Source organism: Triticum urartu, chromosome 5A, assembly GCF_056163025.1.
Source record: "Triticum urartu cultivar PI428250 chromosome 5A, HENAU_Tu73, whole genome shotgun sequence".
In the NCBI taxonomy this organism is placed as follows: Eukaryota; Viridiplantae; Streptophyta; class Magnoliopsida; order Poales; family Poaceae; genus Triticum; species Triticum urartu.
Genome location: NC_141877.1, coordinates 527,785,866 through 527,812,092, shown reverse-complemented (window position 1 = coordinate 527,812,092; position 26,227 = coordinate 527,785,866). Strand labels below are relative to the sequence as shown.

Here is a 26,227-nt window from a genome sequence, read left to right as displayed (position 1 = left end):
TAGGTTGATTAAGACCTGATGGAAGTCGTCACAAACAAGTCCCATTTTATCCTGTTTCGGCCCTGCTTTAGGAATAGGCAGTTGAAGCCATCATGCCCAGGATACGATCAATGGGGATATTATGGACACTTTGAAAAAAACATCTCTGGTGAAAAGGCGCAGGTAAAACAGAAAGACTCTCATGGGCCATGGCGATTGAGGTTAAAATGCATCGTATGTTTTTCTAGGAACTTGCTGTGCTTTATTGAGCAAACGAAATGTTCATCGGAATATAACGGTGGAAGGTGTTCCAGGTGACCATTTCACGGTCATACTTTACGGCCTAGAAGATGCCTTCAATATAATCCACACCAAAAATAATATGCACATCCATTTCACGGGCATACTTTACGGCCCAGAAGATGCCTTCGATATAATCCCTTCCTTCTCATTCCATCTACCCCCACCACCCAACTCATTGTACTTATTTTTACTCCTGCTTAATATATATATGTGGCATTGCTGCGAATCAACTCATTGTATCCCCAACCCACCAGGGTTCAAATCCTGGTGATTGCATTATTCCTGAATTTATTTCAGGATTTTCGGCGATGCGCTTTCAGTGGGAGGAGACGTTCCCGTCGACGGCGAGGCGCCTACGGTGACTTCGTAAATCTCAAGATGATATGCCGGCTCAGTCTCTCGGAGGTGCTCATAGGGGTAGGGTGTGCGTGTGTGCGTTCATAGGGGTGAGTGTATGCGCGTGTATATGAGCGCTTGTGTCTGTACTGATGCTCAAAAAAAAATATGTGGCATTGCTGCCCTTCCCTCGAAAAATAATCCACACCAAAAATAAAAAATAGTCCACACCATGGCCCATGAGAGTCTCTCTGTTTATTTTATTTGATATAGGCAATAAATATCGTCCAAATGCCATCTTCGGAAACACCTTCAAATGTGCATATTATTTTTAAGGGAAAATGGCAATAATTATGCACGAATTTGCATTAAGAGATCACAAATGACTGTATACCTTCTTCTTCTTCTTCTTCTTCTTCTTCTTCTTCTTCTTCTTCTTCTTCTTCTTCTTCTTCTTCTTCTTCTTCAGTTTATCATTTATGCCACTATTTGTGTCCCACTATTCAGTTTTGCCACTAGAAATTTCAAATGCTAAAAAATGCCATCGCTTCGTTAGGTGCATGCTCAAAAATTCCACCATACACCATTACTGCTAGCTCAAATCTCGTTTACCCTATTATAATGACATAAATATCTATGGACCAACATGTCAGCTTTCCCTTTATCTCACTACAATAAAGTATGGGTCTCACTTGATCCCAACAACGTTTTTATTTTCCTGTAAAATTGCTCGCTTGCTTACTCTTACAAATGGGGCCCATACATATGATTGTGAGATAGAAAGAACAGAAATGTGGGTCTATGGATATTTTTGTCATATAACATGGCCAACGGGTTTGACCTGACAATAACAATGTCCAATGGCATTTTTGAGCAAACATCTAACGGAACGGTGATTTTTTTAGATATCTAATGCATTTTCGAGCAAGCATCTCACGGTACAATGACATTTTTAAGCAGTTGTAACTTTTAGTGGCAAAATTGAGCAGTGGGACACAACTAGTGGCATAAGTGATAAAAACCCTAGAATATAAACATATATGAAAAAAGCTATTTTTTTATTCACATCACAGGCATGCACACCGCCACTTGTTTATCTTTTTGAAGAACCAGCAGTTTCAGAGAATACAAGCATTGGCAATGCATGAAAATACATGATTTTATTTATCCCGGCTTAAGAGATTATTATGTATGTACACATAGACAATGGCTGAATTATTACATCTTGGTACCAGTTACCAGAAGTACCTCCCTAAAAAGAATGCATCCCAAAACTATCTCTAAAAGGAATGAGCCCCAAACTATCAAAAAAGGAAAGAAAAATGGCAAAAAAACTGAGAAAGGGGCTAAAGGTGTGTATTTGTGTGCTGTGGAGAACAGTGGTCTACCTAGGCATGACTGACTGTAATGTGTTGAGACATGATTTTTGTGTATATGCACTGTCTATATGCACAAGGAATGTAATATGCAAAAAAGGGAAAAGAAAGAAAAAGGATCGATCTGATCTAATCAATCGTGAATTTATGCTGCATCTGGGTGTAGTATGTGTTGGTGTTCATTGGTAGCCTTGGCGAATCTGCCCTTGACTCGCTTTCGTGTGTCCGCCCTTGCTTTTCGGGACGCGTACATGATCTGCTTGCAGAACCTGCAAAATTGTTTCAAATTCGAATTCAAACTCGCATCAATTGCCTTTTTTGTCTGTAAGAAGAGTTGTCAAATGAAAAATTAATTCAGACTTACTTCCTGTTCTTCTTCTTCTCGTTGTAACTTTGCTTGGCCCTGTCCCGTTCCTCTCTCTTCTTACTAACGGTGCTCGGATCTTGCTGATGATGAGCCACCGCTCCTTGCTCATCCGCGGCCAGCATCTGTGATAGCTGGATGGCATCATGACAGTCAGTGCCATTCTCCGGTGGTGGTGGCGGCGATATTAGGGGCAAGGCAGGGCAGAAAGTAGGGAAGCCATCAAGGAGCAGCGATGGATGATGATCGTTGCTCATGGATTGCAGAACCATGGCCGGCTGGCACGACAATGTCGATGGGTTATAAGATGAGTATGATGATGAGATGTGGCAGATTGACGGTGGCAGCTGCTGCTGTTGCTGCCAAGAAATTAAACCAAGCAATGTAATTTGTCATTGCCAAATAACTGGGATGCAAATTAGTTGTGTTAATTAGCAGTGTGAGTGAGCGAATGAGTGGTGTGTATGTATGTACCTCAAAAGTGAGTGAAGGCCCAGCTAAGTGATGACCAACAAGTACTCCATTGGTATTCTCAAGCACAGAACATTGTGGAGCACAGGTAGTTGAGCAGCCATTGTTCCAATCATCACAGACGAAGCTACTGCTGCTGGGGCCTCTTTGATCTCCTACTATTGTTGTCGTGCCACTCGCATCACAGATCTGAGATCCATCCTCCATGAATGTAGTGAGAGCACCACAAATTAACACAATGAGTACTCATGCGCCATCCTAGTTAAGAGGTAAGAGAGATATTCAATCGTAATTAGCCGTCGATTCATCGAGGCGGCGGAAGCCATCTTGGCACTTGTAGCTAGCATTGTTGGCTTTGTGTGCTAAAAATGAAGTTTTTTAGACGATTCATTTATAATTACCTCTGTACAATTCGCTCGACTAGAGAAAGACATCCTTTCTTTTACCATATACTCCATTACTAAATGAAAGTTATTTTTCAGATTTTTAACTTGGAAGATCGATACTTAGCCTCGATCCATATTTAGCAGTCCCCTGTTTTCCTTGAAAAAGCAAGATTGCAATTGCACATTTTTCATACTCAAGTTAGTACATTTTGTTAAGAAAAAACCCCTTCAGGTGTGCCTTTTGTTTCTTGAGGCTTCACTCGTTCTGTAGTATCTGTGTAATTTTTCTAGAACTCATTTTTGCTTTTTATGTGATGTATACAGTCAAACTAACTAACATGCGTTCAATAGTGATTAGAAGGTACTGTCAGTCAGTTAGTCAGTTAGTTGGATAAAGATCAAGCTTGGCACCACAAAAATTGAGAGGAGAACAGAACATTCATGGTAACCTTCATTAATCATTCATATGATCCCATATCCTTCATTATCCATTCATATGATCCATAGATCATCGATCCACCATTAAATGTATCAGGGAAGAAATCCACCTTTTTTACATCACAGATAGCACACTCCCCACTTCCTTTTGTTACAGTATATACAATGTAGGTAGTAGCACCAAGCCTATATCATTCCCTTGATCATTAATCACTCACACTCTCTCACTCACTTTGTATTGTCATCAGTCTCTCTTCTATATACCGTTCCGTTGATCGATACATAGCAGCACTACCCACTGAATTTAGTCGCTGGATCACACACAATGTATCACACAATCAAACTGTCCAAGGAAGATATGGCACACAAGAAACAAGACGATCAAGAAGAGTCTCTCTCAATTGCACATAGTGGCGCAAAAAAGAAGTGAAATTTGGAAATAAACCCAGTAGATGTGTACCTGAACATCCTGTAGGATTTGGGGGAGGTTGTCGGCGAGCCAGGCGTCGAAGTCCTCCTGCGACGACGACGACGACGGCGCGTCGACGGAGAGGGTGCGGAGGACCTCGGCGGGCGCGGGGCAGCCGGTGTAAACCTCCACGAGGGAGGCGCCGCCGCGGCCGTCGGCGCAGCCGGTGCAGAGCGTGGCCCGGTGGGCGCCGAATTGGTAGCGGAGCGCGGCGGGCGCGGCGCAGCAGCCGTCGCAGAGCGGGGCGCGCGAGTGGAGGCCCGCGAGCTCGCTGGCGCCGTGCACGGCGCCGTCGCACTCGAGGCAGAGCCTGGCGCCGTCGGCGATGCAGAAGATGACGGCGCGCTCGGTGACGCAGTTGCTGCACCTGCACGTCAACGTCGGGAGCAGCTGCTGGTGGTCCGCCATTATGATGGCGCGCGTGCAGAGTGATGGCACTCCTCATTCATCTACCAGCGCATCCGCAATGCACGTGACAAAGGCCGCGATGGCGGGTGGACGACGGACGGATGGGGCGGCGGCGCCGGCGAGGTGGGGGCCTACGGGTGAAGAAATAGGCGGCGGGGGCTGGGGGAGGAGAGGCCGGGAGGGGTCTTGGCGGTTGGTTTGCGGTTGACGGGCGCGCCAAGTCCCCACGTAATGCGGGCCACGGCGGTTAGTTTGCGGGCCCCGGCTCGCGTGGGGGTCCTCGGCTGGCGGCGGATCTGGCGAGGCCCTCTGCTGGTTGGCGTCAGCGCGGTCTCTGGCAGCGGCGTGAGGCCACGGCTGTGCCCCTCCCATTTCTGCACGCATATTGGACTCGAGCATGCGGCAAGGCGGCTGTCCACGGCGACCGTCGGCTGGGGCTAGCATGTAACGGGGCTTTGAAGGTGGTCATGGCCGGTACTGTGGAGGGAGGTTGTGTGCGGCTGGAGTTAATGGTGCCTCTCTCAAAAAAAATAAGATCACCCATGACTAACCCTTTAAGGTACTCCTTCCGTTCCGAATTACTTGTCGCTTATATGGATGTATCTAGATGTATTTTAGTTTTAGATACATCCATTTCTATGACGAGTAATTTGGAACGGAGAAAGTATCTGCATGGCAGTAGATATTTGTTCATCCATGCATGTATTATAGTGCAGCAAACGGCTGGATTACCATCGTGCAGCTATCGTGGACAGTCGTCGTCCGCACAACAGTTCCATATTTTTATAGAAGAAACTCTAAACACCACGGGTCACTCAAGTCTCGAACCTGGATGAGCTAGCATGCTCCTTGCGGGCCTAGCCAACAGGGTGACATCATGTTTTCGTGCCTTCGTTGAGAGCTCGAGGACCAGATCTGACGGGGCGCTAGATGTTGCTCCATAGGAGTGGGTGCAGGGTGGGGCGTTGCACCTCTGACAGTGGCGGACTCTCCCCGTATGTCGCCCAATATGTATTCTTTGGACAGTCGTGGCAGTTCTGTCTTGGTCGATGGAGCTGTCCGGCTAATCGCTATGGCCTTTCTAAGTCCATGCCTCGTGGTGGTCACAGTGGCGGGGCAGTTAATTTTCCTTCAGTGGGTGGCGTATGTGAGAGGTTCAAAGATCAATGTCGGAGTGGCTACCTCAGTTGACACTTCGATGGGCCTCGTGGTTGCGGTTGTGGCTACGCTTCTTCCTGATGTGTAGTGGTGGGTGACCCAGGCTTATCCTTTGTTGGAGGCAGTGGCGGCACCCAAATATAGTTATGGAGATCTCTACTTGGCGTGGTGAGCCTTTTTTGGGTTGGGCATGCTGACCTACATACCTCGCCGTGGCGTGGGTGTCTACCGAGTGAAAACTCTACTCTTTGGTGTCTCCCGCAGTGTTGTTTTTCTCTTGAGGACGCCTACGCAATCCTCTCCATGTCAGGGCTCGAGATGAATACCCGTTCCTTCAGACTCGATGGAAGCGATGCTATGCATCGTTATCCTCTTAAAGGGCGCTATCGTGGAGCTCAGATGCCTTAGGTCATATGGAGTGGCACTGACTTCAGGCCCTTATGTATGCTCGGCTGCTTAGTCATATTATTTTGTGCACTTAAGCGTTGTTTTTGGGTTATATTTATTGTCTATTTATTCATTGATCTGCTCTGTAAAGGGACGGTGGGGCAAAAACATGTTTATAGTTTTTAGAATCTATAAAGTAGAAAAAGTGAAGTTAAAGTAGAAAACAAGTTGGATACTTTGCAGGGTAAATATATTTCTTAGTTGGTAGATTAGTTTTATTAAGGTCCAGCTTAAGCAACATCCATAATATATGATTTCTTTGTTTGTTATATGATTTCTTTGTTTGTGATTTCTAAAGAACCTTTTAATGCTAAAATACATTGAACAAGGCTAACACTCATAGATATCATCTTGCTAATTGGCTGCCAGCCCATATACAATGGTGGCCTGGGGTCTATAGATTTGGAGGTCACTTATTTATGCTTGCTCAGTACCAGATGGATGGGTATGGAAAATTGAAAATTAAGATGGTTTGTGCAAAGGATGATAGTATTAGATCTGCGGGCCTATGTTGTTCCATCCTATTTTGGTGGTGATGGGGGTGGGGGTGGGGGGAGGGGGAACGAAGAACTGTGCATTTATCTTTTGAATTGAGAAGGATACCTGGTTCGTGGCTTATTCAGACCAAGAGGGAGGCAATCTATGTAAAGGGGAAACTACCCACCGCCAGACAAAAAGATTAGTAAGATTAAGTGTTTTTCATAAAAGACGTTGATGGAAAGGAGGCATGACTTTTGAAACTTGACTCTGAGAACAGTGGGTTGACCATAGTAGGATTCTGGAATGTCTTTGAGGAAAAATAATGGCCAGGGGGCAAGCTTTCAACATGAGCAGACTATCATCAATGTACCAGATCATGGGGAATTCAATGTTTGGGATTGTGAAAGGGAGCTTGAGCAAGTTCCATTGATAGGCCTTATTAGCGATGGGTTGGAGGTCAGTCGGTGACAAAGAGGGGATGTGAGAGGGTTTTACCTTGTATGATCGCACGATGACAATGAAATTTCTTTTCAAGGACACTATTAAGAAGCGGAAAAGATGTATACCCATGGAAAGGATGGAGTTATGCCCACCAAAGCCCAGATGTTCCAAAACCCCGACGATAGTGTTATGCTCAATGTGTCACGAGGCCTTTCCGAAATTAAGTTTAAGCACGATAGTTTCCTTTTTTTGCTGGATACAAACGAGGGATGGTCCTGCCGTCAGTCAGCAAGGAGTGTAGTGACCAGCTTAAGGCTGGAATTATCGGAAAAAGACTTTTGCCCCGCTTTATATATAAAGCAAACCACCGAGCACAAGGTCCAACAAGGTTCCAATAAGCAAACACACATACCGCGCCACCGCGCACATAGTCTCATAACACAACAAAACACCATCACAGGGAGGGGTTCTGCTGAGGGCACACCACAACAAGCCCAAAGGACATAATAAAAACACACAAACACAGGCGGCGGCAGCGAGGACAGAGAAGATCTAGTCCGGCTCCGGTGGTGCAGTGTTATCATTGGTGACTTCTGGGGAGAGAACACTAGGGATTTCGTGATATGGCCAATTTTTTATAGCAAAAGATAAACCCATAATGTTCGGGTTTTACCCATGGCAAATCGAATGTTTTCGATGGCAATTTTAGTTGACGCAAGGATAACAAGTTTAGCTGGCTTGCATGACAATTTTCTGGAAAAGCCAGCTAAACTTGTCATCCTCGCGTCAACTAAAATTGCCTTAAAAAGCGTTCGATTTGCCATGGGCAAAATCTGAACGTTTGGGACTTATCGCGCTCCCTTTTTATTTGGTATATGCCATAAATATCGTCCAAATGTCATCTTCAGAAACACCTTTAAATATTCATATTATTTTGAGGGAAAAAGGGGAATAATTATGCATGAATTTGCTTTTTTTTAACAGATCACAAATGAGCGTATCTTGTCTCTATTTTTCTTCTTATTTAGAGCTCTTACATGTTTACAATATAAACATTTGGGAGGGGGGAGGGGGGGGGGGGCAGTTGTTTTGTTGACATCGTAGGCACACACACCGTCGCTTGTTTATATTTTTGAAGAACCAGTAGTATCAGAGAATACAAGCATTGGTAATACATGAAAATCCATGATTTTATTTATCCGGGCCAAAAAATATTATTACATCTTGGTACCAGCTACCATAAGTACCTCCCTAAATACAATGTGTCCCAAAACTATCTCTCTAAAAAGAGTGAGCCACAAACTATCAAAAAGGTTAAGAAAAAATAACAGAAAAATGAGAAAAGGATTAAGAGGTATGTATTTGTGTGCTGTATACAAGAGTGTTCTACCTAGGCATGACCCACTGTAATGTGTTGAGGCATTATTTACAGCGAAAAAATGATGATGTAACTAAAAAATGTTTGATTTTTGTCTATATGCACTGTCTATATGCAAAAGGAATATATATAAAAAAGAGAAAAAATAAGAAAAGGATCAATCTGATCTATTCAATCGTGAATTTATGCTGCATCTGAGTGTAGTATGTGTTGGTGTTCATTGGTAGCCTTGGCGAATCTGCCCTTAATTCGCTTTCGCGTGTCCGCACTCGCTTTTCGGGATGCGTACATGATCTGCTTGCAGAACCTGCAACATTGTTTCAAATTCAAATTCAAACTCGCATACTTTTATGTCTGTATAATAATCGTTGCCCATGGATTGTAGAAGAGTAGTCGATGTCATGACCGGCTGGCACGACGATGTGGATGGGTTATAAGATGAGTATGAATGTATGATGATGATAAGATGTGGAAGATCGATGGTGGCAGCTGCTGTTGCCGCCAAGCAATGTTACTGTCTTTGTCAAATAACTGGGATGCAAATTAATTGTGTTAATTAGCAGTGCGAGTGAGCGGTATGTACTCCCTCCGTTTCGAATTACTTGTCGCAGGTATGGATGTATCTAGATGTATTTTAGTTCTAGATACATCCATCTGCGACGAGTAATTTGGAACGGAGGAAGTAAGTATGTATGTACCTCAAAAGTAAGTGAAGGCCCAGCTGAGTGATGACCAACAAATACTCCATTATAGTATTCTCAAGCCCAGAACATTGTGGAGCACAGGTAGTTGAGCAGGCATTGTTCCAACCATCACAGCTGAAGTTGCTGGTGCTGGTGCCTCTTTGATCTCCTACTATTGTTGTTGTCCCATTCGCAACGCAGATTTGAGATCCATCCTCCATGAATGTATTGAGAGCACCACAAATCAACTGAATGAGTACTCATGCGCCATCCTAGTTAAGAGGTAAGAGAGATATTCAATCGTAATTGCCTGTCGATTCATCGAGGCAGTGAAACCTATCTTGGCACTTATAAGCTAGCATTGTTGGCTTTGTGTGCCAGAAAAGAAGGAAGGTTTTTAGTTGGTTCAGTTATATATTACTAAATGAAAGTTATTTTCAATTTTTTTACTTGGAAGTCGATAATTAGCCTCCGATCCATATTGAGTATGTAGCAGTCCCCTATTTTCATTGAAAAAGCAAGATTGCAACTGCACATTTTTCATACTCAAATAGTCAAAATACTACATTTTGTTAAGGAAAAATCCTTCAGGTGTGCCTTTTGTGTCTTGAGGGTTCACTGGTTCTGTAGGAGTATCTGTCTAATTTTCTTTTTGCTTTTTGTGTGGTGTATACAGTCAAACTAACTAACATATGCATTCAATAGTGATTAGAAGGTACTGTGAATCAGTTAATCAGTTAGTTGGATAAAGATCAAGCTTGGCACCACAAAAATTGAGAGGAGAACTGAATATGCATGCTATCCTTCATTAATCATTCATATGATCCTTAGATCATCGATCCACCATTACATGTATCATGAAAGAAATCTTCCTTTTTTACATCAAAGATAGCACACTCCCCACTTCCTTGTTTGTCACAATGTACTCCTCATATCCCTTCATTAATCACTCACACTCTCTCTGACTCACTTTATTGTCATCATTCTCTCTTCTCTATATCATTCCCCTTGATCGATACATAGCCGGAGCAGCACTACCCACTGAATTCAGCCACTGGATCACACACAATGTATCACCGTCAATGTAAGATTTGGCACACAAGATCATCAAGAAGAGTCTCCGTCAATTGCATAATATACTGGCGCAAAAAGGAAGTGAAATTTAGAAATTAACCAAGTAGATGTGGTACCTGAATCTCCTGTAGGAATTGTGGGAGGACGTCGGCGAGCCAGGCGTCGAAGTCATCCTGCGACGACGGCGCCTCGACGGAGAGGACGCGGAGGATCTCGGCGGGCGTGGGGCAGCCGGTGTACTCTTCCACGAGGGAGGCGCCGCCGTCCGGCGGGGCGAGGTGGTCGGCGCAGTCGGCGCAGAGCGCGGCCAGGTGGGCGCCGACTTGGCAGCGGAGCGCGGCAGGCGCGGCATCGCAGGCGTCGCAGAGCGGGGCGCGCCGGTGGAGGCTCGCGAGCGGGCTGGCGCCGTGCAGGGCGGCGTCGCAGTGGAGGCAGAGCCTGGCGCCGTCGGCGAAGCAGAAGACGATGGCGCGCTCGGTGACGCAGTTGCTGCACGCGAACGGCGGGGGCAGCTGGTGGTGGTCCGCCATTATGATGGCGTGCGCAGAGTGATGGCACACTGCATTCATCAACCAGCGCATCCACACTGCACGTGCCAAGGGCGGCGATGACGGGTGGACGACGGATGGATGGGGCGGCTGCGCCGGCGACGCGGGGGCCTAGGGGTGAAGAAATAGGTCGCGGGGGCTGCGGGAGGAGAGGCCGGGAGGGGTGAAGAAATAGGTCGCGGTTGGTTGGCGGTTAGACGGGCGCGCCGAGTCCCAAGGCAATGCGGGCGACGGCGAGCGTGCTGCTCGCGCGGTTGGTTTGCGCTGTGGGCCACGACCTCGCGTGCGGGTCCTCGGCGGGCGGCGAATCTGGCGAGGCCCTCTGCTGGTTGGCGTCAGCGCGGTTTCGTGGCAGCGGCGTGAGGCCCTCTGCTCCAGGGTGCCTTCCTCCTTGACGGCGCGGACGCGGACGCGCGCTTCAGCATGTCAAAGTTCAGGGTGACGTGAGCGCTCCGCTCTGTCGCAGTGAGGATCGTATTTAAAAAAAAAAGAGAGGCAAAAGATTTGCCACATCGATTAATTAAGCGAAGAGAATCTACACTACTATTAAACAAGAGAACTTGGCGGACGAAAACTCTGCCGGACCCACGCTCGCGCAAGATCGGAACGGTTCCACAAATTCTGTTCGCGTCCCAACAACAAATGGCTAAACTAAAGAAAATTAGCCACAATTAACGGCAATTAAACACGTCCGCCTAACAACAAGTAGCTAAACTTACAGGAATCAGATGGATCTTCCTACCCTTGCCCACCCGGACGTACGTCGCAGCCGCAGAGCCTGTCCTGCGCCATCGCAGCCATGTGGCGCGGACGACGACCGCGCCGAAGAGCTTCTCGCGAAAGCAGGTGCAGAGTATCCTCTTGTGCGCAATATGTGGCCGGTTCCATCCCAGTTAATCTCAGTGTCTTTCTTCGATGTCGCTGTTCAGACGGACACTGCAGTGAGACGTCGGCGCCGCAAGCCACTGTTGCGCCGTCGCCGCCCAGCCAGTTTTGGCCATCGCCCCCTTTCGCGGCCGACGACGTAGGCGCCGACGAACTCCTCAGGCAACGCACCTGCCTGCACCAAAGGAACATGGGTATGATTTTACAGGATATTCAATTGGGTTAACTTATGGGGCCGACCAGTTCCTGATTTTACACAAAATTCTATTTAACATATATGTGCGTTCTTCATTTGCTTCCCTAATCCATGTCAAATTTGCATCCTTATAACAATGTTCTTCACTCTCAAATTTGCATATTTACAACAATGTGCTGATCAATGCATCATTTTTGTGCAAACCGTAATATATCTACCTCCTGTAACTTCAACATGAATTTTAACAGTGCATCAAACTGGAGCCCTCCATCATATTGGTTTAACAGTATAGTATTCGAATCTATATGACTGAATGAATAAAACCCAGTCAGTATGATGTATTTGTAACCTGATCCAAGAGAGTGCGGAAGAAAACCCAGTCCAAGAATATGCATTTTTTTCTGTACATAAATGAGGTCGTCTTCTATTATCAAATTTGCATATTAGATGGCTGCGGGATAAGTATTGCATGATAAACAAAAATATTAAACCAAACATATAGGCTCGGAAACAGTTTGGATTTTACAAGAGAAAATCTACTAAAGTAAATTCAGGTAGAATCAATGGCAGAGCTAGGATTTGGAAACAGGATAGTCCTCCTCTAAAATTATGTCGTTTCAGTTACAGAGAAGCTTTGATGTATCACAGTAGTCTAACTGATGCATTCAACAAATAACTGGAATATTCAGAAATTATGTGAGTAAGTACCTGATCATTTTGGCCAAAACAAAAGCCAAGACTATCATGAAGTAAACCTGTCAATAACTTCTTCTGTACAACACTGAAAAGCTTCGGGATGAGTATTGAAAACATGTCAATGTGTATGGCAGGCAGGTATGCATCCCCATTCCCATCTTTGTGTTTATTCCAGAGTCCCAAAAATTTAGGATGGAACGAATTCCATGACTCTTAGATAGTTAGATGGTCTTCAAAATCCATTTCTTGTAAGCCTGCAAAAGCACTTCTGTTTTAACAGGGGGGCCGGGACAACAAGAAATATATCTAAAAGGTTGTGCTATATCATGAATAACACTTGTGCAGCTGCCGTAAGTAGTACTGAAGATGCCAGAGATGTTTATGGACTTCTAATAAGGCAAGTTATTCCAAGAAAGGAAATTTTTGAGGTGATAAACTCTTTGAGCCAACCACCGTCCTCTATATATGAGAACCATACCATCATCATTCTTCAAACTGTATTATCCTACAGTCATGCATGCTTATCGTACTATGCTTCTCTTGATCCTCTTTGATTTGCTATAAACCTCACATTTGGAAACTTAACCCTGCACATCTAAGAACATGTGTTCATTTTTCAAAATAGAAGTAAATTTCTTTGGCAGGATCAAGCCAAATCAACCTCATCTGTCTTGGTCCCTATCGCCCCTAGCCACCCAGAATTCTAATCCACCAATCAATCAGCTTTATCGCAGTATGGTTGCCTGAAGAATATTAACTAACTGGAATCCCCACTCATAACAGTTGCCCCAACCAAGTTAAGAACGTCTAATCGAACAGCTTACTCCAAGATTAGGCAGACCAAAATAGGATCACCCCAACTTCTAATTTTTCTCCCCGATTCTAAAATGACTCTCATGCTTAAACCTAGACTACTGAGCTACATATGTACTATACAGGAATGGATAGCAATTAGGGATTAGAAGAAGTGGGTAATGGGGAGTAACTCACATCAGATACAAGCAGATATGAAAGCTGAAGTGGGGAATAGATCGTCTAATGGCGCCGGCTTGCACTTGCAGGGACCAGCCACCGCGGCACTGCTGCCGGACCTAGGCAGGGCAGGGTGCGGCGCAGTCGCACGCACATGGTGGTGGGAGCCACCGACGAGCGAGATGGAGATGGAGGCACCGGGCGCGGAGGTTGCGATGCACGATTGCCACTGCCCCCAATCTGATGGAGACGAGTCCCGCGCCCAGCGACCATGCCGAGCTCGAGCGGATCCTTGGGCACTTCGGCGACAGACTCGACGAGGAGGGGCCGGGAAGATTGGGGGGAGTGCGAGCCTGCGAGACCTCGCTCCGGTGATGGGGACGAAGAGGATGGGCGGCCTGAGGAGGTAGAGAGAGATAGTGTGTGTGTGTGTGTGTGTGTGTGTGTGTTGTGGGCTTGTGGCCACCATGGAATAGGGAGCAGTGGGGAGACAGTGAAGGGATAAGGTTAGGGGCAGGTTGGTGAGAGAGGTGAGGAGAACCGAGAGGGAGAGACAAGTGTGCTTTTTTTAAGCTCTTTTTTCTTTTTTGAGGGGTCATTTCTTTTCTTTTCTGAGTTGGTATTTTAGCCCTTTTGGTCTAAGTCAGATCAGATATAGCGTCCGATGTTGTCCAATTCATTTTTTTTATCCCTAGCGCATTTGGTCATTTGGTTTGTATTCAGCATTGGACTTTGTCCAATTCTTTTTTATCAGGTGTGTCCAGTTTGACTATGTGGATGTGCGATCGTTTTATACGGTCACAAGGGGTACAAAAAGTATTCATTCACAATCATTTTGAAAGTTTTATAAAACTATTAAGATTTTTATCGGTATTTGTTATTGAACCTATCAAAATTTCATAATCATGCAAGTTGTGGTCTCTGAATGTTAAATTTCATGGAGTACCTACGGGCGGTATTTTGTCCGACACTCATATTTTGCTGTATAGGATGATTCATTGCCAGCCATATAAAGGTTTTGATTTTGAAATATGTCAAGTTTAGTTTAAATTTATTTATACTTACATTTTCTTTGGCATTATTTTTATGTTAATTTTTAAATTTACGCCATGAATTTGTTTTTTCAGTTTTACAAGTATTTGTTAAGACAACTGAACACTTTTATGTTTCGCAGTGAGTGTTTTTGGAAGTGTTAAAGGTCATCAAGAATATTTTATTATATTAACACTTGAATAGGATTATATGACACTAAGGTGTATGTAACATTTTCACTCTTTATGATAGCCAGGTGGCAATAAAAATAAGGAGAGAAACAATGAAATCCTTGACGAGGACCTCTAATTCCTAAAAGGATGACCTTCGTATTTTCTTGATTTTACCACCTGCTTGCAAGTTGGAAACTGTGTTCAAATATATTTGTTGTAGGTTGTAACCTAGATGTGTAGAGAATCTTGCCTTGTGCAAGAAAACGTGCGTTGTAGGTTGTAAAAGAGTAAAATTTATGCGTTAATGAAGACGTGCGTTGCACGTGCATGTTTACTAGTTGTGAGTTAATAAACGAAAAATCAAACGAAAGCCGATACAAACCAATAACATGCGGACCACTCAGAGAGCATGCAACTTCAAAAGCGCACAATTAGCCCTACAAACACACCCAACACGAAACGACCATCAACCTCCAAACTACTATATAGCAAAGAAACCCCTAATGAGAGCACCTCCACCGAAGTCCACGAACACCGCCAAATCCATAGAGACAAGCCCAAGACAGGCCATATGAACCGTCCAATAGACCGAAGATCATCCATCAAGCAGTTACAGACGCCTTTCCTATGACGCCACTATTCTTAGTTTTGCCCCTGAAAGCCTTTTAAGACCTGTTGATAGTAAATTAAATATAAAAGGCTCCTAACTATTATGAGATTCTTTTATTATTATAATTAAAATCTCCGAAAACATTTTCCATATATATGTGTGTGTGTGTGTCTGATGACCCCAAAACGCTTCCAGTTTCTTTCGAAACTATTTTGAATATCAGTGAAACTATTTACAAATATTTTCTCATTAGTCATGTCCTACTAACATGTTGGGGAACGTTGCAGAAAACAAAAATTTTCCTACTCGTTTCACCAAGATCCATCTAGGAGTTCATCTAGCAACGAGTCATCGGATGCATCTACATACCTTTGTAGATCGCGTGCGGAAGCGTTCAAAGAACGGTGATGATGTAGTCAAACACGACGTGATCCAAATCACCGATGACCAAGCACCGAACGGACGGCACCTCCGCGTTCAACACACGTACGGGACGGGAGACGTCTCCTCCTTCTTGATCCAACAAGGGAAAAGGAGAGGTTGATGAAGATCCAGCAGCACGACGGCGTGGTGGTGGATGCAGGGCGTCACAGTAGCAGGGCTTCGCCTATACTACGAGAGAGAGACGTAACGGGGAAAGAGGGAGGCGCCAGGGGCTGGTGTATGAAGTCCCTCCTCTCCCCCACTATATATAGGGGTGCTAGGGGGGCGGCGGCCAAGGGTGGGGGGCTTGCCCCCCAAGCAAGGGGGCGCCCCCTTTAGGGTTTCCCCTCAACCCTAGCCGCATGAGCCCTAGGGGAGTGGCGCCCCAGCCCACTTTGGGATGGGTTCCCTCCCACTTCAGCCCATGGGGCCCCCCGGGATAGGTGGCCCCACCCGGTGGACCCCCGGGACCCTTCCGGTGGTCCCGGTACAATACCGGTGACCCCGAAACTTGTCCCGATGGCCGAAACAGCACTTCCTATATATAATTCTTTACCTCCGGACCATTCCGGAACTCCTCGTGACGTCCGGGATCTCATCCGGGACTCCGAACAACATTCGGGTTACTGCATATACATATCTTCACAACCCTAGCGTCACCGAACCTTAAGTGTGTAGACCCTACGGGTTCGGGAGACAAGCAGACATGACCGAGACGACTCTCCGGTCAATAACCAACAGCGGGATCTGGATACCCATGTTGGCTCCCACATGCTCCACGATGATCTCATCGGATGAACCACGATGTCGAGGATTCAATCAACCCCGTATGCAATTCCCTTTGTCAATCGATATGTTACTTGCCCGAGATTCGATCGTCGGTATCCCAATACCTCATTCAATCTCGTTACCGGCAAGTCACTTTACTCGTACCGTAATGCATGATCCCGTGACCAGACACTTGGTCACTTTGAGCTCATTATGATGATGCATTACCGAGTGGGCCCAGTGATACCTCTCCGTCATACGGAGTGACAAATCCCAGTCTTGATCCATGTCAACCCAACATACACTTTCGGAGATACCCGTAGTCTACCTTTATAGTCACCCAGTTACGTTGTGACGTTTGGTATACCCAAAGCACTCCTACGGTATCCAGGAGTTACACGATCTCATGGTCTAAGGAAAAGATACTTGACATTGGAAAAACTCTAGCAAACGAACTATACGATCTTGTGCTATGTTTAGGATTGGGTCTTGTCCATCACATCATTCTCCTAATGATGTGATCTCGTTATCAATGACATCCAATGTCCATAGTCAGGAAACCATGACTATCTGTTGATCAACGAGCTAGTCAACTAGAGGCTTACTAGGGACATCTTGGTGTCTGTTATTCACACATGTATTACGATTTCCGGATAACATAATTATAGCATGAATAAAGACAATTATCATGAATAAGGAAATATAATAATAATGCTTTTATTATTGCCTCTAGGGCATATTTCCAACAGTCTCCCACTTGCACTAGAGTCAATAATCTAGTTACATCGTGATGAATCGAACACCCATGGAATTCTGGTGTTGATCATGTTTTGCTCTAGGGAGAGGTTTGGTCAACGGATCTGCTACATTCAGGTCCGTATGTACTTTACAAATATCTATGTCTCCATCTTGAACATTTTCACGAATGGAGTTGAAGCGACGCTTGATGTGCCTTGTCTTCTTGTGAAACCTGGGCTCCTTGGCAAGTGCAATAGCTCCAGTGTTGTCACAGAAAAGTTTGATTGGCTCCGACGCATTGGGTATGACTCCTAGGTCGGTGATGAAGTCCTTCACCCATATTGCTTCATGTGCTGCCTCCGAGGCTGCCATGTACTCCGCTTCACATGTAGATCCCGCCACGACGCTTTGCTTGCAACTGCACCAGCTTACTGCCCCACCATTCAAAATATACACATATCCGGTTTGTGACTTAGAGTCATCCAGATCTGTGTCGAAGCTAGCGTCGACGTAACCCTTTACGACGAGCTCTTCGTCACCTCCATAAACGAGAAACATTTCCTTAGTCCTTTTCAGGTACTTCAGGATATTCTTGACCGTTGTCCAGTGTTCCTTGCCGGGATTACTTTGGTACCTTCCTACCAAACTTACGGCAAGGTTTACATCAGGTCTGGTACACAGCATGGCATACATAATAGAACCTATGGCTGGTGCATAGGGGATGACGCTCATCTCTTCTATATCTTCTGCCGTGGTCGGACATTGAGCTGAGCTCAATTTCATACCTTGTAACACAGGCAAGAACCCCTTCTTAGATTGATCCATATTGAACTTCTTCAATATCTTATCAAGGTATGTGCTTTGTGAAAGACCTATGAGGCGTCTCGATCTATCTCTATAGATTTTGATGCCGAATATATAAGCAGCTTCTCCAAGGTCCTTCATTGAAAAACTCTTATTCAAGTAGGCCTTGATGCTGTCCAAGAGTTCTATATCATTTCCCATCAAAAGTATGTCATCTACATATAGTATGAGAAATGCTACAGAGCTCCCACTCACTTTCTTGTAAACGCAGGCTTCTCCATAAGTCTGCGTAAACCCAAACGCTTTGATCATCTCATCAAAGCGAATGTTCCAACTCCGAGATGCTTGCACCAGCCCATAAATCGAGCGTTGGAGCTTGCACACCTTGTCAGCATTCTTAGGATCGACAAAACCTTCCGGCTGCATCATATACAATTCTTCCTTAAGGAAACCATTAAGGAATGCCGTTTTGACGTCCATTTGCCATATCTCATAATCGTAGAATGCGGCAATTGCTAACATGATTCGGACGGACTTTAGCTTCGCTACCGGTGAGAAAGTCTCATCGTAGTCAACCCCTTGAACTTGTCGATAACCCTTAGCGACAAGTCGAGCTTTATAGATGGTCACATTACCATCCGCGTCTGTCTTCTTCTTAAAGATCCATTTATTTTCTATGGCTCGCCGTTCAACGGGAAAGTCAATCAAAGTCCATACTTCATTTTCATACATGGATCCTATCTCGGATTTCATGGCTTCTAGCCATTTGTCGGAATCCGGGCCCGCCATCGCTTCTTCATAGTTCGAAGGTTCATCGTTGTCTAACAGCATGATTTCCAAGACAGGGTTGCCGTACCACTCTGGTGCGGAACGTGTCCTTGTGGACCTTCAAATTTCAGTAGGAGCTTGATCAGAAGTATCTTGATCATTATCATTAACTTCCTCTCTAGTCGGTGCAGGCACCTCAGGAACATTTTCTTGAGTTGCGCCATTTTCCGGTTCAAGAGGTAATACTTCATCAAGCTCTACTTTCCTCCCACTTACTTCTTTCGAGAGAAACTCTTTCTCTAGAAAGGACCCATTCTTGGCAACAAAGATCTTGCCTTTGGATCTGAGGTAGAAGGTGTACCCAATAGTTTCTTTTGGGTATCCTATGAAGACGCATTTTTCCGACTTGGGTTCGAGCTTTTCAGGTTGAAGTTTCTTGACATAAGCATCGCATCCCCAAACTTTTAGAAACGACAGCTTAGGTTTCTTCCCAAACCATAATTCATACGGTGTCGTCTCAACGGATTTCGACGGAGCCCTATTTAAAGTGAATGCGGCAGTCTCTAAAGCATAGCCCCAAAAAGATAGCGGTAAATCGGTAAGAGACATCATAGATCGCACCATATCTAATAGAGTGCGATTACGACGTTCGGACACACCGTTACGCTGAGGTGTTCCAGGCGGCGTGAGTTGTGAAACTATTCCACATTTTCTTAAGTGTGTGCCAAATTCGTGACTCAAGTATTCCCCTCCACGATCTGATCGTAGAAACTTGATTTTCCTGTCACATTGATTTTCAACCTCACTCTGAAATTTCTTGAACTTTTCAAAGGTTTCAGACTTGTGTTTCATTAAGTAGATATACCCATATCTACTTAAATCATCAGTGAGCGTGAGAACATAACGATAGCCACCGCGAGCCTCAACACTCATTGGACCGCACACATCAGTATGTATGATTTCCAATAAGTCGGTTGCTCGCTCCATTGTTCCTGAGAATGGAGTCTTGGTCATCTTACCCATGAGGCATGGTTCGCACGTGTCAAATGATTCATAATCAAGAGACTCTAAAAGTCCATCTGCATGGAGCTTCTTCATGCGTTTGACACCTATGTGACCAAGGCGGCAGTGCCACAAGTATGTGGGACTATCATTATCAACCTCACATCTTTTGGTACTCACATTATGAACATGTGTAGTATTACGTTCGAGATTCATAAAGAATAAACCATTCACCATAGGAGCATGACCATAAAACATATCTCTCATATAAATAGAACAACCATTATTCTCGGATTTAAATGAGTAGCCATCTCGAATTAAACGAGATCCCGATACAATGTTCATGCTCAAAGCTGGCACTAAATAACAATTATTAAGGTTTAAAACTAATCCCGAAGGTAGATATAGAGGTAGCGTGCCGACGGCGATCACATTGACCTTGGAACCATTCCCGACGCGCATCGTCACCTCGTCCTTTGCCAGTTTCCGCTTATTCCGCAGCCCCTGCTTTGAGTTACAAATGTGAGCAACTGCACCGGTATCAAATACCCAGGAGCTACTACGGACACTAGTAAGGTACACATCAATTACATGTATATCACATATACCTTTTGTTTTGCCGGCCTTCTTGTCTGCTAAGTATTTAGGGCAGTTCCGCTTCCAGTGACCGCTTCCCTTGCAATAAAAGCACTCAGTCTCGGGCTTGGGTCCATTCTTCGGCTTCTTCCCGGCAGCTTGCTTGCCGGGCGCGGCAACCTCCTTGCCGTCCTTCTTGAAGTTCTTTTTACCCTTGCCTTTCTTGAACTTAGTGGCTTTATTGACCATCAACACTTGATGTTCCTTCTTGACTTCTACCTCCGCTGATTTTAGCATTGAGAACAACTCAGGAATGGTCTTTTGCATCCCCTGCATGTTGAAGTTCATCACAAAGCTCTTGTAGCTTGGTGGAAGCGACTGGAGGATTCTGTCAATGACCGCATCATCCGGGAGATTAACTCCCAGCTGAGACAAGCGGTTATGTAACCCAGACATAGTGAGTATGTGCTCACTGACAGAACTATTTTCCTCCATCTTACAGCTGAAGAACTTATCGGAGACTTCATATCTCTCGATCCGGGCATGAGCTTGAAAAACCATTTTCAGCTCTTCGAACATCTCATATGCTCCATGTCTCTCAAAACGCTTTTGGAGCCCCGGCTCTAAGCTGTAAGGCATGCCGCACTGAACGAGGGAGTAGTCGTCAACACGTGTCTGCCAAGCGTTCATAACGTCTTGGTTCTGTGGGACGGGAGCTTCACCTAGCGGTGCATGTAGGACATAATCTTTCTTGGCAGCTATGAGGATGATCCTCAGGTTCCGGACCCAGTCCGTATAGTTGCTGCCATCGTCTTTCAGCTTGGTTTTATCTAGGAACGCGTTGAAGTTGAGGACTACGTGGGCCATTTGATCTACAAGACATATTGTAAAATATTTTAGACTAAGTTCATGATAATTAAGTTCATCTAATCAAATTATTAATGAACTCCCACTTAGATTAGACATCCCTCTAGTCATCTAAGTATTACATGATCCGAGTTAACTAGGCCGTGTCCGATCATCACGTGAGACGGACTAGTCAACATCGGTGAACATCTTCATGTTGATCGTATCTTCTATACGACTCATGCTCGACCTTTCGGTCTTCTGTGTTCCGAGGCCATGTCTGTACATGCTAGGCTCGTCAAGTCAACCTAAGTGTTTGCATGTGTAAATCTGTCTTACACCCGTTGTATGTGAACGTCTGAATAAAACACCCGATCATCACGTGGTGTTTTGAAACAGCGAACTGTCGCAACGGTGCACAGTTAGGGGGAAAACTTCTTGAAATTATTATGAGGGATCATCTTATTTACTACCGTCGTTCTAAGTAAACAAGATGCAAAACATGATAAACATCACATGCGATCAAATAATAAACGTGACATGATATGGCCAATATCACATAGCTCCTTTGATCTCCATCTTGGGGCTCCATGATCATCTTGTCACCGGCTTGACACCATGATCTCCATCATCATGATCTCCATCATCGTGTCTCCATGAAGTTGCTCGCCAACTATTACTTCTACTACTATGGCTAACGCATTTAGCAATAAAGTAAAGTAATTTACATGGCGTTTCTCAATGACACGCAGGTCATATAAAATAATAAAGACAACTCCTATGGCTCCTGCCGGTTGTCATACTCATCGACATGCAAGTCGTGATTTCTATTACAACAGCATGAACATCTCATACATCACATATAGATCCTTCATCATTCATCACAACTTTGGCCATATCATATCACAAACCACTTGCTGCAAAAAACAAGTTAGACGTCCTCTAATTGATGTTGCATGTTTTACGTGACTGAATTTAGGGTTCTAGCAAGAACGACTTCTTACCTACGTTAAAGCCACAACGTGATTTGTCAACTTCTATTTACCCTTCATAAGGACCCTGTTCATCGAATCCGCTCCAACTAAAGTGGGAGAGACAGACACCCGCCAGCCACCTTATGCAACTAGTGCATGTTAGTCGGTGGAACCGGTCTCACGTAAGCGTACGTGTAAGGTTGGTCCGGGCCGCTTCATCCCACAATGCCGCTGAAGCAAGAAAAGACTAGTAGCGGCAAGAAAGTTGACAAATCTACGCCCACAACAAATTGTGTTCTACTCGCGCAAGAAGAACTACGCATAGACCTAGCTCATGATGCCACTGTTGGGGAACGTTGCAGAAAACAAAAATTTTCCTACTCGTTTCACCAAGATCCATCTAGGAGTTCATCTAGCAACGAGTCATCGGATGCATCTACATACCTTTGTAGATCGCGTGCGGAAGCGTTCAAAGAACGGTGATGATGTAGTCGAACACGACGTGATCCAAGTCACCGATGACCAAGCACCGAACGGACGGCACCTCCGCGTTCAACACACGTACGGGACGGGAGACGTCTCCTCCTTCTTGATCCAGCAAGGGGAAAGGAGAGGTTGATGAAGATCCAGCAGCACGACGGCGTGGTGGTGGATGCAGGGCGTCACAGTAGCAGGGCTTCGCCTATACTACGAGAGAGAGACGTAACGGGGAGAGAGGGAGGCGCCAGGGGCTGGTGTATGAAGTCCCTCCTCTCCCCCACTATATATAGGGGTGCTAGGGGGCGCCGGCCCTAGGAGATGGAATCTCCTAGGGGGGCGGCGGCCAAGGGTGGGGGGCTTGCCCCCCAAGCAAGGGGGCGCCCCCTTTAGGGTTTCCCCTCAACCCTAGCCGCATGAGCCCTAGGGGAGTGGCGCCCCAGCCCACTTTCGGCTGGGTTCCCTCCCACTTCAGCCCATGGGGCCCCCCGGGATAGGTGGCCCCACCCGGTGGACCCCCGGGACCCTTCCGGTGGTCCTGGTACAATACCGGTGACCCCGAAACTTGTCCCGATGGCCGAAACAGCACTTCCTATATATAATTATTTACCTCCGGACCATTGCGGAACTCCTCGTGACGTCTGGGATCTCATCCGGGACTCCGAACAACATTCGGGTTACTGCATATACATATCTTCACAACCCTAGCGTCAGCGAACCTTAAGTGTGTAGACCCTACGGGTTCGGGAGACAAGCAGACATGACCGAGACGACTCTCCGGTCAATAACCAACAGCGGGATCTGGATACCCATGTTGGCTCCCACATGCTCCACGATGATCTCATCGGATGAACCACGATGTCGAGGATTCAATCAACCCCGTATGCAATTCCCTTTGTCAATCGATATGTTACTTGCCCGAGATTCGATCGTCGGTATCCCAATACCTCGTTCAATCTCGTTACCGGCAAGTCACTTTACTCGTACTGTAATGCATGATCCCGTGACCAGACACTTGGTCACTTTGAGCTCATTATGATGATGCATTACCGAGTGGGCCCAGTGATACCTCTCCGTCATACAGAGTGACAAATCCCAGTCTTGATCCATGTCAACCCAACAGACACTTTCGGAGATACCCGTAGTCTACCTTTATAGTCACCCAGTTACGTTGTGACGTTTGGTATACCCAAAGCACTCCTACGGTATCCAGGAGTTACACGATCTCATGGTCTAAGGAAAAGATACTTGACATTGGAAAAACTCTAGCAAACGAACTATACGATCTTGTGCTATGTTTAGGATTGGGTCTTGTCCATCACATCATTCTCCTAATGATGTGATCTCGTTATCAATGACATCCAATGTCCATAGTCAGGAAACCATGACTATCTGTTGATCAACGAGCTAGTCAACTAGAGGCTTACTAGGGACATGTTGGTGTCTGTTATTCACACATGTATTACGATTTCCGGATAACACAATTATAGCATGAATAAATACAATTATCATGAATAAGGAAATATAATAATAATGCTTTTATTATTGCCTCTAGGGCATATTTCCAACATAACACTCAACACATCGTAATTTCCTTAAACTTGTGACTCTGTAGGTTCGGTAAAACATAGACATGAACAGAACCCCTTTCGTTCAATGACCGATAGCGGAACTGTGGACATCCGTATCGATCCCTATGAGTACACGAATGATATTCGAGTGAGCCTTTGGTTATCATGTACTATTCACTTTGCATCGTGATATTATGCAAAACCCAAGGTGAGATAAATCGGTATCCTCTTGAGAACACATGCTCACTATACCGGTCCCCTCGTTACCGATTTTGTTCTTCTTCCTTGTTGACATGTTCTGCCATCCCCGTGACAAAGTCACCTATGTCTGGCCGAATGATGACGGATGTCATCACACTGAGAGGGTCCTATGAATATCTCTCCATCGTCGGAGGAGTAAATCCCCCTCTCGAGCTATCTAGTCCCTTGTCAAACTTTCCGATGAAGCTGTAACTTGTCGTTATGATCACCGTTTTACAGATGACGTTTGAGCAACCCTAAAGTGTATCGTACGGTAAGAAGAGACTACGATACTCTCATGGTCTAAGGAACTAAATCACACGTTAACTCCCCATGTTATAATATTTGACTTCTGATGTTTATATCTCAAAGTATAACAAACAAGTTTGGGTCGATTCAATACAATCGTTCTTCCAATGTTATATTCTCAATGTTGTTTTAGGACTATCCTTACACTTAACGATATCCTAATATCCGGAAAAACATGATCATCAACAACACTTAAGCTAGTCTTAGAGGCGAGACTATGAATCTTATTTTACCGTTTATCATTCAACACGTACATATGAGCTTTCCACTGAATCACATATTCCATGATCATAGCAGTTATAGCATAGAATATATACTCTTAATTATGAACACAGAAATATAATAATATAATATTATTGCCTCTAGGGCACATTTTCAACACGACAGAGGCTAGGCGGTGAGAATCTTATTCCATCTTTAGGGAGCCGCCCTGTCTCGTCTTCCTGAGAAGAACAAAACCTAACAAAACTCAAAAGAACATATAAAAATAGAGCCTTTCCACCGGCAAGGGCCAAGATCCACCGCGCTGCCATGGCCCTAAGATCACTAGAGAGGAGGTGGACCAGCGGCGGCGCTGGCGGGGGGTAGAGGAACTCCAACATTTTCTTAGACATCATCTTGTTGATTGGTTAATTGGCTGCCAACTTATATACCAAGGTGGTCTGGGGCTATAGATCGGAAGGTCACTGAATTATGCTTGCTTAATAAACAGGTATAGAAAATTGAAAATTAAGATGGTTTGTGGGAAAGCATGGTATCAGATAGATATTGTAAGAGAGAAAACATAGTTAATGCTAAAACTAGACCTAACCAGTCACATTTTTCTTGCATATTGTTCCTCTACAAGTTTTCGTAGAGAAAAGATTGGAAATTGTCATAGTATAACCTTACATTTTAGAAAGTGAATTGCGAAAAATCACCACATTTGAAATTCCCATCCGGAATTGCCACCACATTTCTTACGCGCCTAAAAAACCTATCTTTTTCTTACCAATTTTCTCAATAAACACTAATGACCGATTTGAACCATTCTAATCCGAGTCCTGACATGTCGGGTCCACCTATAAGCACTGATGTGGCACAAAAACATCAAAACTTTTTGTTTACTCTTAAGTTGGACAAGGGGTCCACCCGTCAGCAGCCTTGTCTCTCCCAAATATTCTTCCTCTCTTTGGAGGCATTCCATCGAACAGGTGCAGCGTGGTCATGGGCGAGCGGGTCGCAGGGAAGCGACTGCTGGGCTCGTGGCGAGGCTCATCGGAGGGTGTACTGTCGGGCGTGGGCGACCTCACTAGAGGAGAAAAAGGCATGGGTTGTACTGTCGGGCGAGGCCGCGCCCGGGAGGAGTCATGTGGAGCCGCCGACCGTGGCCTCCAGGACGTAGCAGGAGCAGCAGCAGGCCACGCCTGGGAAGTGTCGTGTGGAGCC

The 26,227-nt window shown here is 45.2% G+C and overlaps 2 protein-coding genes across 2 annotated transcripts; both read right to left on the bottom strand.

Moving 5' to 3' along the window:
- Positions 1-1,710: 1,710 nt before the first annotated feature.
- On the bottom strand, positions 1,711-4,556 carry LOC125556515 (putative zinc finger protein CONSTANS-LIKE 11). Its single transcript, XM_087523087.1, has 4 exons — positions 4,114-4,556; positions 2,833-3,030; positions 2,359-2,717; positions 1,711-2,263 (listed from the first exon to the last, which is right to left on the bottom strand). Exons 1-4 carry the CDS (start codon positions 4,528-4,530, stop codon positions 2,140-2,142), a joined length of 1,098 nt encoding a protein of 365 aa, XP_087379213.1. The 5' UTR covers positions 4,531-4,556; the 3' UTR covers positions 1,711-2,139.
- Positions 4,557-9,804: 5,248 nt separating this feature from the next.
- Positions 9,805-14,014, bottom strand: LOC125510256 (uncharacterized). The gene is made up of 4 exons (XM_048675377.2): positions 13,507-14,014; positions 12,529-12,770; positions 10,308-11,799; positions 9,805-10,171 (listed from the first exon to the last, which is right to left on the bottom strand). The coding sequence occupies exons 3-4, from the start codon at positions 10,770-10,772 to the stop codon at positions 10,112-10,114; spliced, it is 525 nt and encodes a 174-aa protein (XP_048531334.1). The 5' UTR covers positions 10,773-11,799; positions 12,529-12,770; positions 13,507-14,014; the 3' UTR covers positions 9,805-10,111.
- Between the last annotated feature and the right edge of the window lie 12,213 nt (positions 14,015-26,227).